This window comes from Orcinus orca, chromosome 4 (assembly GCF_937001465.1).
Source record: "Orcinus orca chromosome 4, mOrcOrc1.1, whole genome shotgun sequence".
Taxonomy (NCBI): Eukaryota; Metazoa; Chordata; class Mammalia; order Artiodactyla; family Delphinidae; genus Orcinus; species Orcinus orca.
Window position 1 is genome coordinate 36202739 of NC_064562.1, and position 20688 is coordinate 36223426.

At 43.2% G+C, this 20688-nt stretch overlaps 1 protein-coding gene across 1 annotated transcript; it reads right to left on the reverse strand.

The window, feature by feature from the left end:
* Positions 1-5376: 5376 nt before the first annotated feature.
* LOC125964296 (RNA/RNP complex-1-interacting phosphatase-like) lies at positions 5377-16233 on the reverse strand. The gene is made up of 4 exons (XM_049709422.1): positions 15992-16233; positions 13394-13526; positions 10287-10410; positions 5377-5714 (listed from the first exon to the last, which is right to left on the reverse strand). Exons 1-4 carry the CDS (start codon positions 16231-16233, stop codon positions 5644-5646), a joined length of 570 nt encoding a protein of 189 aa, XP_049565379.1. The 3' UTR covers positions 5377-5643.
* Between the last annotated feature and the right edge of the window lie 4455 nt (positions 16234-20688).

Sequence of the window (20688 nt, forward strand, 5' to 3'; positions counted from 1 at the left end):
CTGTCTCTGTCAAAGAGTCACCACCAGAGGAAGCAGGGTGTGAAAATGGTTGCAGAGTTCTGAAATACTCTTCGTCTTCAGCCGAATGACGAGAAGGGCTCAGCTTAGTTTCCTAGTGTGACGAGAGGCAAATGCCTTTAAGTTTGTATGAAAGGCTGATGTCCTACTGGTAAAACATATGTGAGTATACCTAGCCACAAAGAGGATGGCTGAGAAGACACTGATCTCTGTGGAGACGCACTTTCGCACTTGGATAACGAGAGAAGAGCTGTAGGTGTAAGACATGTATCTGCTGCTTCTATGGCCTAAACGGAACACCCTCCTCCCTGTGGTATTTAACTGAGAATGAGAGGGAAAAGCGTACAACCAGCCAAAGAGAAGTAGCTTCCTTTCTGAAGCAGAAAGCCTTTCTGCAATGCTATGTGAAGGGCCTTGTGTTCCAGGTGGGTGAGAAAAAGGTAATGTTACAGAAGGAAAAAATCGCAGTGTGCATGGAGACCGAGCAGTGCCCAGGGGAGTTTTACCAATGGCAGCTTTCATTGCGAAAGTTGACAGTTTAGTGGAAGTATTTGAAAGGCCGAATCCTTAGTGTTACTTGGTTAGACCTGTCTCTCTTACACAGAGAGAAGGGCTTGCTTACTGGGTACTGCAGGGAAAGACTAGGTGCAGATACCTCTCCTTAGGTGGATGATCAAAAGAAATTCAAGTGCATGGGGAGCCCTGTTAAAGGGACAACCGGGCAAATTAAGAAGAGGCACTTTAAAAATGCATTCATCTCAGTGTACACGATAGAATCGTCTAGAGTGAAGGCTGTGTGAAATGTGTATCCTATGAGCTGTTCTCCAAAGGCCACGGGTGAGTCTGATGCATGCTAGATATCAGAAACTTCACACATTGTATTCATCCACCTTTTGAAACTCTTCGCTCACTTCCAAATAAGGCTACAACCCCTCTGGCAGGCCTACACAATGACGGTTTCCTCACGTTAGTTTATATCTGTAAGAGGGGCAAGGGTGAGTTGGCTAGAAAGCGTTTCCACTGCCTTAAAAGATCTGTATTCCAACCAGAAAACATTTTTGTCTTTTCAAATTGAGAAGGGAAATACGGGCACTGTGTGCTGTCTCTGTCAAAGAGTCATCCACAGAGGGAGCAGTGTGTGAGAATGGTTGTAGAGTTCTGCAATACTCTTCATTTCAGCCGAATGACAAAAAGCACTCAGCTTAGTTTCCGAGGGTAACTACAGGCAAATGCATTTTACTTTTTTTGAAAGGTTGGTGTCCTACTGGTAAAACACATGTGCGTTTTCAAGCCAAAATAAGGATGGTTGAGAAGACACCAACCTCTGTGGAGATGGACTATCGTGCTTGGATCACGCCAGGAAAGCTGCAGGCATAGGGCTTTGGTCACTGCTGCTTCTAGGGCCTAACCTGAAGACTCTCCTCCCGGTCGTATTTAACTGAGAATGGTAGGGAAAAACCTTCAACCTGCCACAAAGAAGTACCTTCCTTTCTAAAGCAGAAACCCTTTCTTCAACGCTATATGAAGGGCCTTCTCTTCCAGATGGCTGAGAAAAAGATAATATTACAAAAGGAGAAATTCACACTGTTCGTGGAATCCTGGTGATGCTCAGAGGAGTTCTGCCGAGGGTAGATTTCATTGTGAACGTTGACCATTTGGTGGAAGCATTTGCAAGGGCCAAGTTTAATGTTGCCTGGTTAGACCTGTCTCTCGTACACGGAGAGTAGGACTTGCTTACTGGATACTGCAGAGAAAGTCTAGGGGCAGAGCCATCACCTTAGGTGGAGGATCAAGTGCAAGGGGAGCACTGTTAAAGGGACAACGAGGCAAGATAAGAAGCAGCACTCGTCTCAGCGTAAAAGGTAGAAGCGTCTAGAGTGAAGACTGTGAAATGAGTATCCTACGAACTGCACTCCGGAGGCCAAGGGTGAGTCTGATGCAAGCGAGATTTCAGGAATTTCACACATTGTATCGATTTGGCTTTTGAAACTCTTGGGTCACTTTGGAATAAGGCTACAATTCCGGCTTGCATACACTCTATTGCAGAGAAAGTCTAGGGAGCAGCACTCTGTCCTTTGGGGGATGAACATATGGAAGTCAAGTACCCGGGGAGCTCTGTTAACTCGACAGTCCAAGCAAGATGTGAAGAGCCACTTGAAAACTGCACTCATCTCCGTGTACCCGGTAGAAGCAACCACTGTGTGAAATTTGTATCCTGCGAGCTGCTCTCCTTAGGTCATGGGTGATTCGGAGGCGTGCTCGCTTTTAGAAATTTCACACACTGTATTGATTCGGCATGTGAGACTCCTCAGTCACAACAACACAGGCTACTATTCACCTGGCAAGCCGGCACTACAACGGTCTCCTCTCATTAGTTTATAGCTGCCTTCAGGTAGGAGGTGCAAGCCTGAGTTGGCTAGACAGTGTTTCCTCTATGTAAAAAGGCCCGTTTCCGGAGCAGTAAACATTGTTGTCCTGTCACATGGAGACGAACAGGATTTCGCTCACGGTGTACTGTCTCTGTCATGGAGTCCCCACCAGAGGAAGCTGGGTGGGTGGGTGAAAAGTTGCAGAGCTCTGAAATACACTTCGCCTTCAGCCGAAAGACGAGAAGTGCTCAGTTTACTTTCCTAGGGTGAGTAGAGGCGAATTCCTTTCGTTTGCACGAAAGGCTGGTATCCAACTGGTAAAATACATGTGAGATTTCCTAGCCAGAAGGAGGATGGTTGAGAAGACAACGACCTCAGTGGAGAGGGACTTCGTGCTTGGCCTCAAGCAAGGAGAGCTTCAGGTATAGGGCTTTGGTTGCTGCTGGTTTTATAGCTTAAGCTGAACACCCTCCTCCCTGTGGAAGTTAACTGAGAAGGACAGGAAAAAGCATTCCAGCTGCCAAGGAGAAGGACTTTTCTTCCTGAGGCAGAAAGCCTGTTTGCAATGCCATGGGAGGAGCCTTGCTTCCTGGTGGGTGAGAAAAAGGTAATGTTACAGAAGGAGAAATTGCCACTCTCTGTGGAGCCCTGGCGTTGCTCAGAGGAGTTTTGCTGAGGGCAGCTTTCATTGGGAACGGTGACCACTGGTGGAATCATTTGAAAGGCTGAGTCTTTAGTGTTACCTGGGGAGACCTGTCTCTCTTACACAGAGAGTAGGGCTTGCTTCCCTGGGGACTGCAGGGAATTCTACGTGCCGAGCCCTCTCCTTAGGTGGATGATCTAATGGAAGTAAAGTGCGCCAGGCGCCCTTAAGGGCACAACCAGGCATATTAACAAGAGGCACTTGAAACCTGCACTCACCTCAGTGAGCACAGTTAGCATGGCCGACAGTGAAGGATGTGTAAAATGTGTATCCTACGAGCTGCTCTCTGAAGGCCATGGGGAGTCCGACGCATGCTACGTCTCAGAATCTTCACACATTGGGTTGAATCGGCTTTGGAAACTCTTCGGTCTCTTTGAATAAGGCTAAAATTCCACTAGCAATGCTACATTACAACGGTTTCCTCACGTTACTTTGTACCTAGGACAGATGGTGAAAGCAAAGCTATACAGACAAAATCTCACACAGAAGCATACACATACACACTCACAAAAAGAGGAAAAGGGAAAAAAATAATCTATCTTGCTCCCAAAGTCCACCTCCTCAATTTGGAATGATTCGTTGTCTATTCAGGTATTCCACAGATGCAGGGTACATCAAGTTGATTGTGGAGCTTTAATCTGCTGCTTCTGAGGCTGCTGCGAGAAATTTCCCTTTCTCTTCTTTGTTCACACAGCTCCCAGGGCTCAGCTTTGGATTTGGCCCTGCCTCTGCGTGTAGATCGCCTGAAGGCATCTGTTCTTCACTCAGACAGGACAGGGTTAATGGAGCCGCTGATTCGGGGGATCTGGCTCACTCAAGCTGCAGGGACAGAGGGGTACGGATGCGGGGCGAGCCTGCAGCGGCAGAGGCCGGCGTGACGTTGCACCAGCCGGAGACGCGTTGTGCGTTCTCCAGGGGAAATTGTCCCTGGATAACGGGACCCTGGCAGTGGCGGGCTGCAGAAGCTCCCGGGAGGGGAGGTGGGGATAGTGACCTGTGCTCGCACACGGGCTTCTTGGTGGCTGCAGCAGAAGCTTTAGCGTCTAATGCCCGTCTCTGGGGTCTGCACTGATAGTCGCGGCTTGCGCCCGACTCTGGAGCTCCTCTAAGCGGTGCTCTTAATCCCCTCTTGTAGCGCACCAGGAAACAAAGAGGCAAGGATAAGTTTCTTGCCTCTTCGGCTGCTGCAGACTTTTCCCGGACTCCCTCCCGGCTAGCCTTGGCGCACTAACCCCTTCAGGCTGTGTTCACGCCACCAACCCCAGTGCTCTCCCTGGGGTGTAAGCTCCGAAGCCCAAGCCTCAGCTACTAGCCCACGCCAGTCCTGGCGGGTGAGCAGACAAGCCTATCGGGCTGGCGAGTGCTGGTCGGCACCTATCCTCTGTGTGGGAATCTCTCCATTTTGCCCTCCGCACCCCTGTTGCTGTGCTCTCCTCCATGGCTCTGAAGCTTCCCCCCTCCGCCACCTGCAGTCTCTGCCCTCGAAGGGGCTTCTAGCGTGTGGAAACCTTTCCTCCTTCACAGCTCCCTCCCACTGGTGCAGGTCCCATCCCTATTCTTTTGTCTCTGTTTTTTCTTTTTTCTTTTGCCCTACCCAGGTACCTGGGGGAGTTCCTTGCCTTTTGGGAGGTCTGAGGTCTTATGCCAGCGTTCAGTGGGTGTTCTATAGGAGCAGTTCAACGTGTAGATGTATCTCTGATGTATCCATGGGGAGGAAGGTGATCTCCGCATCCTACTCTTACACGATCTTCTCCTGTCTCTAATTTCTAATTTCTGGAAGGAGCAGATATCTGCCATCAGCAGATGGCATACATACACTGTTAGTAATCTTCACAACCATCTGAGCTGCCTAAACTGAGTCAGCAAGGTCAGAATTATTGAATGAATGAATGAATGAGTAAAAAGATCACTAGCTTTAACGTATCTGGGAAAGTAATAGTCTAACCAAGTTTCAATCCACAAGCATATATTTACAATTCTGAAAACTTCCACATAATTACAAATGGGACAATAGTAGTCAATTACTATTTGGATAAAGAACAGATACAAGTTAGCACAACGTAGTTTACAAACGTACAATTAGACGGAAGAAAATAAGGTCACTTCTATATAGTTATTTCTATGTTTGTTTATTTCATGTTGGTCTCCTAACCTGACTGTAAACTCCCAAAAGGCAGGGACCACATCAATTTTGCCTACCGCTGTATGGCCAGCTCCAAGCAGTTTTTTGCATTCATGGTACAAGTAACTGACTATTTCTTTATTTCCAGTACAGTCATCCCCAGACATTTACATACAGAGATACATATTACTTTCTTATAAATTACTTTATTCTTTATTTAGAGTTAGGGCATTCCATTGGTTTTTTTAATTAATTAAGTAGAAAAGTAGGTTGTATTTATCTATGAATTCCATTTGTGGATAGCAAAAGAGGTAGTAAAAAGTATTTGCTATAAAAAGGGAAAATGGAGTACGACGGGGTTGAGAGCCAGGGCTCTATATGGTGAATTCAGATTTCTGGAAGAATACGGTATTAAGTTTCGCTCACCTTTTTTAAAGGAACTTTGACAGCAATGAAACGGGTCCCAGGCATCCGCTGTTCAACTGGGAGATAGTCCTTCCACCTGTTAATAAATTTTTTGTTAGGCAAATATTATGGTAGGCTGTCTCCCTGCATAGGATGAATGCGCCTTGAAAATGGAAATCATATCCCTCTATGGTAGGTCCCTCTTCTTTCTGCTTTGCATTTTGCTGCTCCACTTATTCAGCCCCACCTAGTAATAACCTATACTTCCCTTGTTCCTGTTTTCCCATCTTGAAAACAGATAAAAGGCAACAAAACAATGCAACGGTCTCAACAAATATCAGGGATATCTAAAACCAGAGATGGCCAGAACTTCTGTATCCCTGATAGAACCTAGCCCACTGTTGACTACTAAGGTATCATATCATTAATACATGCGTGTTGACTGAAATAGTTTGAACTCAATTCTTCCACTTCATAATTTACTTTTAGTCCTTATACAAAACCTGATAATAAAATTCCTTAATGCTAGGAATCACAGTGAAAAATAATATCTGAACTGACTTCTGTAAGATGAGTTAGAACTAAGGTTAATTCAGTGTACCTGAAGCATAGAAAGTGAGGGCAATAGTGGCACAAGATGGGGCTAGAGAAGCAGAGAGGACTCTAGACCACGCAGAGCGTTAAAGGCCAACAGTTTGTTTTCTATTCTCAAAACAATGTTTTTGAGCGATGTCTATGAGCAATGTTCCAACCTGCTTTTAAGGTTTCTAGTGTGCAGGATGGATTGGAAGGAAACAAGATATATGGACACTAGTTAGGACCTAATTGCAACAGACACGCAAGTTCAGTATTAGGATGTTGAGGAAGAGTTGACAGCTTCGGGAGAAATTCAGGAGATAAACTGAAGCGGGCTTAATGGGGTATGAGATGGAGGAAAGGAAGGTCTTAGGGAATTAAAGGGTTTACTACACACATGTGCAAAGCCTCAAAATTAATCATCTGAACGTACAGAGGTAGATCTCTCAAATGACACCGGTTAGGAAGCAACAGTACGCCCTTTATCATTCCAAGAGACAACACAAATCAGCTGTCTCGATGGAAAATTCGGCGCTACCGGTTTTTTCACTCAAACTTAGTTCCAGTAACTAGTACGCACATTTTCTGTGCCTAAACAACACAGCTTGAGGAACTGAAGGGGATTCCAGGTTGGCCATTAAGAGTGTCCCCAACACTGACAGTCCCATCTTAAAAAGCAGTCCCTCTGCATTTTACCCGAAGAGCCATGGCCAGAGCCTCCCTTGTAAAACGATGGGGAGAAATCAGAACATCACACACTGTCCCTTTCAGCTACTGTGAACTGAACCGCGAGACGACCAATACCCCCTAGCACAGCATGGACGGGCCAGCGCGCGGGGGCAACAGTCACAGGAGACAGCACAAGAGACGAAGCCCAGGCCCAGGGGCTCTGGGCTCCACCGGCAACGCCCAGGGGCCAAGGCGTATTACCTTTCCGGGAGGTGCTTTCCGCCTTTCCTCCTGGCCGACAAAAGGCCGGAAAAGCCGCGACGCTGACCCCAGCGCCCGCGGGCATGATGCCACTGGCTCACGTCACCCCCAACATACCGCCCACCCAACGCCAGGAGTGACAAAGTCGCCAACCCGCCGCCCCCGGTGCCAGCACAAGGCCACGAACCACAGGCGCCTAGGCACAAGCCAACGCCGCTCGCGGACCACCTTCTACTGCGCATGCGCCACCCCGCGTCGAGATGACGTCATCACGCAGGCGGATTAACGTGCTTGATTAGTAAAGAGGCTTCTGATGCCCGCAATTTCCCTCCTTAGCTGGAGGCTGGTAGCACACGTCCATTAGTTCCTGTGTGTACCCTTCAGAATTCCAATCATACGGGACATGGAAAGTTGTCCCACTCTCCCAGTTTCTTGTGTGGTTCTTTCAGATATTGCCCAAGTGCTTACGTTCACACTTGTATCTTGTTTGTAAGTATTTGTACCTAACAGATATCCTGTGTTTTATAGAAGAGCAGGCATACTATATACTACATACTATATACATAGTCTACAATGTGTCTTATCTGCATAGTGACGCTGTTATCTTTCTAAAATATAAACTTGGCTGGATTGCTCTGTTGCTTAAACATCTTCACTTAGCACAGAATAAAGCCCAAGTTTTTAGCACAGCACTGAGAACTCTTCATAAACAAATATCAGTCTGTCTCTCCAACTGAATTATAAGTTCAAACTATGACTTACAAGGACCTACATCATCCACCTCCCTCCTTTGCCCTGCCAGCCTAGCCTCCCTGATCTCATCCTCTACTGCCCTGCCCTCACTCACTTTCCCCTGTCCAGCCCCACTGGCCTCCTTACTATTCCTCAAACATGCCAAGCACAATCGTGCCTCAGGGACTTTGCACATACTATTCCTTCTGCTTCACAACACACCCTCCCACCCCATCTCCACTCTCCCAGAACACACCCTCCCACCCCATCTCCACTCTCCCACATATCCAATGGCTTGTTTCTCACTTCAAGGCTCTGCTCAATCGACATCTTAATAGAGGGGACTTCCCTGATCACCTACCACATTCCCTCACCTCTTCACCTTCTTTTGTTATTCTCCAAAGCATTTACCACCACTTGACACTCCATATATTGACTTATTTATTCATCTCTCTCCCCCACGAGAATGTAAAGTACGTAAGGGCAAGAACTTTGTTCTCTTGCTACTTCCTACAACAGTGCCTTCAACTTAGCAGGTGTTACACAAATATTGGCTGAAAATGAATGTATGAATTCTTTGCCCTTTCACACTACCCTCTAGTCACACCAGAGGCTGCCCCTCCAGAGCACAAGTTCAAGCCCTGTGCCTTTTGTACCTGTTCCCAATACCTGGGCTGTCCTTTCCTCATTCTGGCAAAATCCTCTTCCTCCAAGCCCAGCTCAAACGCTGTCTCCTCAGTCAGGCCCTTCCTCAATTTCTCCTCTATATTCCTGCTGCACTTGATTCTTTTATCATAATTAACCCACTTATAGTCACTACATGTTTATCTTCCTAGATAACTGTAAGTTGCTACTGAACAAAGACTTCTACTCACCTCTGTATCCCTGTGCCCTAACAACAAACCTATAAGGCTCTCAGTGTTCACTGAAACAATTTATTTTCTGAGTCTCTACCAATTCTAGGGAGTGGACAGTATAGTCTCCTCCTCATTATCAGTGAGCCTGGCATCTGTGGGAGGGGCTTATAGCAGAGGAAGTCACCAATGGATCATAACTAAGGTCCTGAGACTGCCATGGCAGAGAGCAGGGTGAAGTTAGCCCACTGCATGCAGACGACCCTCAGAGGAGTCAGCATATGCAATGGGCTACACTTGGTATAACATGTGAACAATCAAGGTTTACAAACGTGTTCTCATGCACTTGTAAGGATCTTCTAGCCCACGCAGAGCAGACAGAACACACACAAAGGAGCCCGGAGGAAGTGAGTAGGCCGGCAGCTGCACCCTAACATCTTAAGAGGTAACATTTCTGTGACTACAGTTTACACAAATCAGATCATTTGCCTCCTTTCTAGACACCCTGGTGATCACAGGACAGGCCAAGCCTCTCAAGTTTTAAAGCTAAAGTGCAGGGAAGATCTGTGAATAGGGCTTAAGATATTTAAGAGCTAGTACCTGCATTAAGCAACCAGGTTATAGAATGAAAATTTATCTTGAACTTCCAGTCTCTCCCTCTCTCTCTCACCTCCTATCCCCTATCTTCCCACCTCCATCTCTATTCCTTCTCCCCTACTCCCTGTTTTAGGTATATACGTGCATCATTTTATATATACACGGAATATTTACTGTCTGTTAGATTTACTTAATAAAGTGCACACTCCTCAGGCTAAATTTAGAAAGAGGACAAAATGAACACTTTCTCATGGGGGTCAGTGGTGTTCCAAAGACAAAAGATTCCTCAGTCTTAAAACCTGGCAAACACCATGTTCCTTCTGATAGTTAGATGCTACAGAAAGGCAAGTGGATCCCTGAAATTCACACGCCATTAAGACCTACTATCAACAGAGTAGATCTTAAAGCAGAAACAAGAAAACACCAGCCTTTTAAGTTCTTCCCGTCTGAAGATGAGAATAAGAGGTGGTAGCGTTCTTCCTCACGTGCACCCAAAGTGTAAAAGCAGCAAAAATATCTTAAACACATATGATGAGGAAGCCACTCTTCTGGTCCACTCGGTTTTGTTTTGCCTCTAGGGATCTGTCTCACTCCGAACCTTTGCTTTTTGTTTTCTCTTTTATATACGCTAAGAACCTGAGAGTCTTAACCTTTTCTTCCACCTCTCAACCAATAAATAGGACAAAAGAACATTTTTATGTATTTTCCATTCAAATTTTTAAAAAAGAGATAAGTAAGCTAGTTCAGTTCATATTTCTCACAAAAATCACTTTCCAAACTAAACTAAATTGTTTGTGACCATAAACAGGAAAAACACCGTACTCTATTAGCACCAGCTGACATTTCCACCTTCAAGTTACCAAACACAACAGGCCTAATGTCAGAGCTATTAAAAGTGTTAAAAATCCCCAACCCCACTCAAAAGGCATACCAAAGTTCAGGTAAAGCAAAAGGAAAAAACAAACACGAAAACAACTCACCATTATCTTTACTTTCTTTCAGAAACCCATTAACAGCGCACTGGAAGTTAAAACTAGTGTCGTCATCTGGCACCTGATGCCCAATTGTACAAATTTTTAAATAAGGAATGGTTTCTGCTAAGTTCTATAAGGCAAAACCATGAAAATATGTATTATTTCCTTTTTAGGGAAAGAATAAAAAATTAATTAGAGGAGGCAGAATATAAACCAGGAGAGTACATTAAACTTAGTATGTCAGTCATTCTGATAAGAGCCATTTTTTCCAAAGCTGCTTTAACCAGTAATTATCACTAGATTTTCATTAAAACTGCAGAATGGACAGTTACTAGGCATGCAAAAGGAAAAGCAAATCTATGTGAATGAATGCACATGTAACTCAAAATGATATAAACAGTTCTACCTACATTTATGTTCTATCTTACATTTCAAGGGCCATAAAGTGGCTGTGATTTAAGTAGAATAGAGTCAGAAGAACTTGGATTCGAGTTAGGAAATAGAGCCAATTTCAGGCATTGTTGAGAACTGGTATTCTTGGGGTGGGAGAAAGTAGACTATCCATAGAAGACAGAAAAGGATAAGTGAAAATTCTCTAGTTCTGAATTTAAATGGAAAGTAGCAGTATGAACCTATGACATATTTTAAAAATATTAAAAACAAACATACATATTTCCTAGCTCTGACCACTGAAAAAGTCTAGAAACAACTGATGTCATGTCAAAAGGACTCAGGAGTCCCTGGGAAGCTCCAACTGGCCAAAGATAGGGCCTCAGTTAGAATGATAACTATAACGGAGTCCACGGTGATATGAAAAAATAAATTTTACAAAACTGGTCACCACTGGAGGATATTTGTGAATCAACTCATTATTCTGAAAACTGTTAAATAAAAGAAGAGAATCATGCCTCTACAACTGGGCAACCAAATAGCTGATGAGGGGAGGCTTCTCCTCACAGAAATATACACAGCTAATAAGTGAAGAAAAGAACAACAGAATTCACCATTTTATGAAGCCTCAACTGAATTAATGGATGTCGGTATGAATCATCAGTGACTGCTAATATCACAGAGAGAGACAATTACCTATGTCTCCATGGAAGAACACATCATCACCTATGACACTGTCTTGCCAAAACAAAACATGCAAGCTTCATTCTGATCAACTACCAATTTACAGGAAATAAAAGGATTGAAGAATACGTGACCAGCACATGGAATGTAATCATCAAAATACAGATGGGACAAATTACCTGGTGTCTTTAAAAATAAAATTCAAGGAGGAAAAAAAAGTGAGAGAGACATGGAGTGAGAACCTAGAGATTGAACAAGACTTCAGAGACCGAACAATCAACGGCAAAGGGTGGACCTTCTTCAGATCTAATTCAAAATTCTTAAAAACAACTTTTTATGACATTTAGGAGACAACTGCAAATTTGAGCACTCACTGGGTATTTACTATTAAAACATGATATTAAGGAATAAAAGTCCTATATTTTAAATACACATTCCAAAATTATATAGGTGTAATTACATATTGTCTCGGAGCTGCTTCAAGATAATATGGAATGGGGTGAAACAGGTGGGGGTATAGATAAAACATGACAGCCATCAGTTGGTAAATAATAAAGCTGGATGAGTTCATGGGTATCCAAGGAACACTCACAGTATTTTTATACTTTTGTACATGTTTAAAATTTGTGATAATCGTTTAAAGACAAGACGACACTGCAGAAAACAGTCTGGCAGTGTCTCAAGGGTTAAACGTAGAGCTACCGTACGATCCAACAACTCTGCTACTACCTACACTGCACATCTAAAAGAACTGAAAGCAGGGATTTGAGCAAATATCTGTACACCAACGATCACAGCAGCATGATTCACAATAGCTACAAGGTGGAAACAACCCAAGTGTCAATCACCCGATGAATAACAAAATATGGTATATACACACAGTGGGATTCATTAAGCCCAAAAAGGAATGGCATTTCCTTACATGCTATAACATGGATGAACCTTGAAAACACTAGGTTTAGTGAAATAAGCCGGACATAGAAGGATAAATATTGTAGATTCCACTTACACGAGGTACCCAGGATAGGCAAATTCATAGAGACAGAAAATAGAATCGAGGTTTCTAAGGGCCGGTGGGAGGGATAATGGGGTTGTCACTGTTTGATGGTTACAGAGTTTTTGTTGAGGATGATGAAAAGGTTTTGGTTATAGACAGTGGTGATAGTTACACAACACTGTGACTGTATTTAATGCCACTGAACTGCATATTTATAAATGGTTAAAATAAATATGATTTATGTATATTTTACCACAATGAAAACAAGAGGAACAACTGAGTTGAAATTTCAATTCTTCCTTGTCCGAGAGTCAGTTTCATCGTCCGTAAAATTAGTAAGTGTAGTTGTCTATCCTCTGAGCTTAGTGCAGAGTAAGCACTCAGTAGGAGGTATCAGTACTACTTCCACTTCAACAGCAAAGGATTGTTGTGAAGATTCACAAAGTCAATGGATATGAAAGAACTTTCTAAAGGGCAAACCGCTGTACAAATATTAACAAACATTAGGTGTTACTGTCTCCCAAGGCCATGGAACAGGTCAGAAGAAGGGTAATTCTTTTGCACTGGTATGTCCTACATGGGCCAAGAGAATATATGGGTTTCTCTACTGTATCAGAAGGTATTAGGAAAAGAAAGCATAAAACTTAGAGAACAACTGTCTTTTACCCCGATGCTTAAACACGCTCAGGCAACTGCTTAACATAAGTGCCAAAGACATAACGGACATACCTTTCTTTCCCTTTAGGCTACTACTACTCTTACTAAAAATTTACTGCATTTTCAAAATACAGAACATGGAAGCTTATAGCACTTCTTAAGCATACCTAGAGCCTACTGCCAAACACTATAGTTCAATTCATATCTTTAATCTCATTTTGAAACAGCAATTACAAATGTGTATTTAAGGAAACCACTAGCTTCCCTTTTGGAACCCATGAAAGAAGGCCAGGATTCACCTTAGCATAAGATGATAACCACTGAACTACTATGAATTATCAGAGTATCAGAAAGAAGGTCATTTTCAATTACGGGTTCCATTTACCTCTGGCTTATAATAGCGGCGAGTATATGTTAAGTCAATAATCAGCCCAAGTTCTTCGTTTTGTTCTTGGTGTTTGTTAAAAAAGATCCATGGGGGAGAAACATTCTTCTGGAGCAAGATTCTTTTCAAATCTCTGTCAGAAAGAATAAAATAAGAAAGAACATGCGTTTAAAATCCTTTATTATATTATCCATTTATTCAAACCCTGTGATGCTAACATATGAGCTCCAAAGTAAAGTCTTCCTCTGGAGTTTAAAAGCGGTATTACGATCCTTTCTTCCAGAGAGATTAGACAGCAGAAAATAAGCTCACTTCTATATAGTTATTTCTATCTTTGTTTATTTCGTGTTGGTCTCCTAACCTGACTGTAAACTCCCAGAAGGCAGGGACCACATCCATTTTGCCTACCGCTGTACTGCCAGCTCCAAGCAGAGTGCCTGTAGATAGACACATAAATAAATACGTCTTGAATATCTACCTATATGAAGGATGGCTTTCACTGCTAAATATTCTTTTATGTATTTGGCTTACTTATGTACTCTGTTCGATTGAGCTCTTTAGTTATTCAGGTGCCAGCAACACACTTTCCGTTTTAAATTAGCAGACTAGTTTTAGAGCAGTTTGAGATTCACACCAAAACGGAGCAAAATGTACATAGTTCCCACTTATACCCTCTCTCCTTCATCCCACACAGCCTTCCCCATTATCAACATGCCATACCAGTGTGCTTCCTTTGTGAGAATTCATGAACCAACACGGACACATCATTATCAATCAAAGTCCATAGTTTATTGCATTCCTGGTACAAGTAACTGACTATTTCTTTATTTCTAGTATAGTCATCCCCAGACATTTACATACAGAGATACATATTACTTTCTTATAAATTACTTTATTCTTTATTTAGAGTTAGGGCATTCCATTGTTTTTTTTTTTTAAATTAAGTTCAAAACTAGGTTGTATTTATCTATGAATTCCATTTCTGGATACTAAAGGAGGTATTAAAAAGTATTTGCTATAAAAAGGGAAAATGGAGTACGACGGGGTTGAGAGCCAGGGCTCTATATGGTGAATTCAGATTTCTGGAAGAATACGGTATTAAGTTTCGCTCACCTTTTTGTAAAGGAACTTTGACAGCAATGAAACGAGTCCCAGGAATTCGCTGTCCAACTGGGAGATACTCTTTCCACCTATTAATATATTTTTTGTTAGGCAAATTTTATGGTAGGCTGTCTCCCTGCATAGGATGAATGCGCCTTGAAAATGGAAATCGTATCCCTCTATGGTAGGTCCCTCTTCTTTCTGCTTTGCATTTTGCTGCTCCACTTATTCAACCCCACCTTGTAATAAGCTATACTTCCCTTGTTCCTGTTTTCCCATCTTGAAAACAGATAAAAGGCAACAAAACAATGCAACGGTCTCAACAAATCAGGGATATCTAAAACCAGAGATGGCCAGAACTTCTGTATCCCTGATAAAACCTAGCCCGGTGTTGACTACTAAGGCATCATTAATACATGCATGTTGACTGAAATAGTTTGAACTCAATTCCTCCCCTTCACAGTTTAGTTTTAGTCCTCATAAAAAACCTGATAATAAAATTCCTTAATGCTAGGAATCACAGTGAAAAATAATATCTGAACTGACTTCTGTAAGATGAGTTAGAACTAAGGTTAATTCAGTGTATCTGAAGCACAGAAAGTGAGGGCAATAGTGGCACAAGATGGGGCTAGAGAGGCAGAGAGGGTTCTAGACCACGCAGAGTCTTAAAGGCCAACAGTTTGTTTTCTACTCTCAAAACAATGCTTTTGACCGATGTCTATGAGCAATGTTCCAACTTGCTTTTAAGGTTTCTTGTGTGCAGAATGGATTGGAAGGAAACAAGAAATATGGACACTACTTAGGACCTAATTGCAACAGACAGGCAAGTTCAGTATTAGGATGTTGAGGGAGAGGGGATAGATTCAGAAGAAATTCAGGAGATAAACTGAAGCGGGCTTAATGGGGTATGAGATGGAGCAAAGGAAGGTTTTAGGGAATTAAAGCGTTTACTGCACACATGAGCAAAGTCTCACAATTAATCATCTGAACGTACAGAGGTAGATCTCTCAAATGACACCGGTTAGGAAGCAATAGTACGCCCTTTATCATTCCAAGAGACAACACAAATCAACTGTCTCCATGGAAAATTCGGCAGTACCCGTGCGTTTCTTCACTCAAACTTAGTTCCAGGTCCTCTTACTCACATTTTCTGTGCCAAAACAACACAGCTTGAAGAATTGAAGGGGATTCCATGTTGGCAATTAAGGAGTGTCCCCAACACTGACGGTCCCATCTTAAAAAGCAGTCCCTCTGCATTTTACCCGAGGAGCCATGGCCAGAGACTCCCTTGTAAAACGATGGGGAGAAATCAGAACATCACACACTGTCCCTTTCAGCTACTGTGAACTGAACCGCGAGACGACCAATAACACCCTAGCACAGCGTGGACGGGGCTGCCCGCGACGGCAACAGTCACAGGAGACAGCACAGGAGACGAAGCCCAGGCCCAGGGGCTCTGGGCTCCACCGGCAACGCCCAGGGGCCAAGGCGTATTACCTTTCCGGGATGTGCTTTCCGCCCTTCCTCCTGGCCGACGAACGTCCGGAAAAGCCGCGACGCTGACCCCAGCGCCCACGGGCATGATGCCACTGGCTCATGCGACCCCCAACGTGCCGCCCACCCAACGCCAAGAGTGCCAAAGTCGCCAGACCGGCGCCCCCGGCGCCAGCACAAGGCCCCGAAACACACAAGCCTAGGCACAAGCCCACGCAGCTCGCGCTCCTCCTTCTACTGCGCATGCGCCACCGCCCGCCCAGATGACGTCTACACGCCCAGAAACTTCATTCGTAAAGAGGAGTATGACGCCTGCAATTCCCTCCTTAGCCGGAAAATGGTAGCAGAGGTCCATTAGTTCGTGGTGTGTGCACCCTTCAGAACTCCAATCACATGGGACATGGAAAGCTGTCCCACTCTCCCAGTATCTTGTGTGGTTCTTTCAGATATTTCCCAAGTGCTTTACATTCACACTTGTTGTATCTTGTAAGTATTTCTACGTAATGGAGATCCTGTATTTTATACAAGAGCTGCATACTAGACATAGTCTACAATCTGTCTTGGATCGTGAGTTTCCCAGTCAATTTTTGCGTACATCCATCCCATTCTCTTTAATAGCTGCGTCACATTACGTAATTTACACGGCCAGTCCGATACTGATGGACTTTTAGTTGTTTTGAGTTTGGGGGTATTCTGTTTGTTTGTTTGTTTTTGTCCTCTGTTATAGATAGGCTGCAATGTGAACCTCTTGATACATGTGTATAGCTATATATAAATTTCTAGACTTAGAATTTCTGGAATGAAAGAGATGCAAACTTAAAATACTGAAAGGTTTTCAATCAATCTAATCTGCCTAATCAACCTTCAAAAATACTCTATCAACTTACACTCCACTCACAGTGAAACATTTATTGGGTTTCTATTATGTGCCTGGTATCATGCTGGAGGTTGACAGTATGGATTTACATTTTAGACAATACCAAAACATGCTTGAGAGAGATAAGAGTGGAGCTCAGGTATAACATTTCCTCACAGTATCAGGCATAGGGATCGGTACCTGTTAGAAAAACTATGAATCCTGCCACAAGTGGAACAGCAAAGAACAGCATGTCCTACAGTAGGTCTGAAGGTATAATAGCATACTAAATTCCATTGTTATTTATAATAACAAATGTTTTTTGTTAGTTTTACTTTTCAGTTTCTAGTTTCTGAAAGTATCTTACATACACTGTTAGTAATCTTCACAACCATCTGAGCTGGGTAAACTGAGTCAGGAAGGTCAGAATTATTGAATGAATGAATGAATGAGTAAAAAAGATCACTAGCTTTAACGTATCTGGGACAGTCAATAGTCTAACCAAGTTTCAATCCACAAGCATTTATTTACAATTCTGAAAACTTCCACATACTTACAAATGGGACAACAGTAGTCAATTACTACTTGGATAAACAAAAGATACTAGTTAGCACAACCTAGTTTACAAACTTACAATTAGGCACATTCAATTTGGTGCTAAGTCATAAAATATTCTTTTGCAATTTATGAAAAGTATCCAATGGGCATGTAATGGCCAAAAAGTACAAATGATACAAATATCTATAGACATGACAATGTACAAATTGTGACATAAATCTACCGGAAACTAGAAAATCTACGTTGGTCTTATAGTTCCAGCTTGCTAAAAGATACAGGCTTTGGGTGGGAACACAAAAAAAATCCAGACCTGGCCGTAACGGGGTTTCCAGAAAGTATGCGAACTAGCAAAGAGTAGGCCTCTGGATGGGAGTGGGTCCAACATGAGATGAAACAATGCCTTAATGGGTATGTAGTATGCCGGGACGGAAAGTCTAGGAGCAAGGGATATATGGAGAATCAGACAGCGAAGTATCTGACACTAACAAAATCTACCAGTATCCCATAGGGCATCAGGTACCATGCAAGGGTTTGAGGGATTCCAGTATTTAATTAAATCAAAATGTGGCAATGGGAGAATTAAGGACAGCCTCAGGGGTAGACGAACTGGGGATGTTACACCAAGACATGTCTCAGTTAACCTGATGGGTTCAAAATGCTGGGACAAGACAATACCCTAACTGTAAGAATAAAGGTTTCGGTCAGGGCCTCATGTTCCTAAGTGCTGAAATAGAGCTCTTTAGTTTCTTCCTCCTACATGGAAGATTCTTTTAGAGGTTAAGATGATGCTGAGCCTGCAAGCTAAAGTTAAATGGCTGGAACTAGGGAGAGAAAATAAGTTACACAGGCTCGGAACCAGGAAAAGCCTAACTAACGGTTTGCCTAACTAAACAGAATTGAATGTTGGAACTCCATAGTTTAATAGGTAAACATTTTACTGATACCAAAATGTGTCTTCCCACACTCCCCCAATCTCACACCGCCCACCCTAACCTGCAGTGGCTATGGGTCCCTTGATTTCCATGGAAATATAGAGGAAAGAGACACTGATCTGGCTTGCAGGTATTTAGTAAGTTGTTAGCCTCACATCACATACTAGTATCACGTAAGTAGGCCATCTGAAGTAGGAAGCTTAGGGGAAAAACCTTGAAAAACACTTAAAAGCTTAAGCCACATCTCTATACTAACAACACCTTTCACCATTTCTTCTCAGATAAGCATCATCCCCATCAGTGAAAAAACTCGTATCTCATAATAGGAAAAACAGGCCTAAAAATTAAATGTGTGTCTTTGGAGGTCCCATCTATGGGACATCTTCCTGGTACTAGAAAAGTCCCCAGAAAGAGCAATCTTTGCACCCCTCCCTGAAAGCTTACCACCAAGGACAATGACTAGATCCATAGATTTCCTCCCTCAAACCAGCTTACCTCACGTATAAATCATTAGCAACTCGGCCCTTACTCACATTATCACAGTCACAAGAGTGGTTAGGGAGCAAAGCACTAACCACGGGAACTAAAACAGAGGCAACCCATGCCAAGTTTGGCTGATGGCACATGTCTGCTCCTTACGCTTGGGTGCATAACGCGACTCACCGCAATGCCTTTTTCACAGACCCCCTTTAAAGTTTCTCCACAAAATCCAACAGGTCAAGTTCGTTCATGATGCTTCAAGATAAACAATCGTCAAGAGAGAATCATGCCGTATGTCTTACAATGTTGGAGTCCTTAAAAATATGACAAAGAAATAACCATGTAGACAAAACCAGAGCATTTCAAAAAATCTGTATTCTACAAACATACCAGTGAATGCTATTAATAAGGTAATATGACATAAAACAAAATGAGAACTATATGTAAGACTGTTCCCTTTAGTGTACAGAATTCATGGCAGTTGCTGCACTATCGAGCTACTTATATCTATAGGACTGTCTGTCCTGGTAATACAAAATGAGGCCAAAGTGTGTCAACTTGTTTCCCACAGAAACCACAAAATCTACATGAATCTCTTTACTCCTGTGCCCTTTCACCTTATCTGCTCCCAGTTCTCCACGAAATGTCCTCTTCCTTCTCTAATTATTCTCCTCTTCATTTTGCTAGGCCTTGCACCCAAGCATGCAAGACAGAGAATCCTAGAGGTCCAAGATTCTAGAGTGGCTGTTTGCAAGGGGCAGGAGATTACAGTAACTGCCACACTGTATATACTTCTGTGCAAAGAAAAAGGGACAGTATTCAGAATGTCTCTCACGTATAAAAGAGCTGGAGGGCAGGATACCTGTGTGGCCCAAGGAACCAGAGGTAGCAAATTATGGGGAAAACAATGGCAACCAAAGGCTGGAAGAGGAAAGGTTTGCAACCAGCTCTGTCTCCTAGCTCTCTGGTATCTGCGTCCAACGGGCAGAGTCTATTTTGTGAAGCATCAAGCACTGAAAAGAAGACTCCTGCTGCTGCAAGGTGACAGGAAGTAACATCCATGAGGGTAAGAATGGCAAGATCAAGGCTTGTCCTAGAGACAGTGCCCATAATGGAAAGAAAAAAGAAAGCAGAAGAGAAATGTAAGTCGCAAGTCCAACCCCTGGCCCAGCCTGGCCCAGCCCAAGGAAGGTAGGAGTCAAGGAGACGAAACTAAAAGAGAAGAGCCTTGGACCACAACACTCTCCACAAGGTACACTCAACAAACTTCACCCTACGCTTTAACCAAGTTACAAAAAGAGCTTCTTAATCCCTCCTTTGGCTCCTTAAAAGCTGCTGTAAGGTCACTAATTCGACAGATACGATTTCAGAACAACCGTAATAGTTCAAACTAGATGGCTCTTGCCTTCCTAAGGATATTAATTACATAAGATATATACAGCTCTAAGTATATGATACATAAAATATAATACTGTGTAGGATACAGGTAACTGTTAGTAAATTATATTAATGAACGTCTGTGAGAAATGTTGCAATGATTTCCCTAATGTAAGAGCCTGGGGGAGGTAAATCTGTCTTCTAGGATTTCCTCCCCAGAGCTCAGAAATTCAGGTGTTGTTTTAGCTCTCCTACACTCTCTCCATCCAACCCCGCCTTCCTGTTGGGGATCGGACCTCCCTATTGGCTGTCTCCTACCTTGACACTGCCTGCTTTGTGACATCATTCTCCTGTATCATATAAGTGACCACTGAGCAGTAACCAGTGACCTTTGTACTGGACACACGCGCCGTTCAGCTGCAGCCACTCAGACATCCTCTGCTGTTGCCTCCTCATCCCTTGTATCTGCAGTTGATGTTTTCTCTTCTTCTCTGACC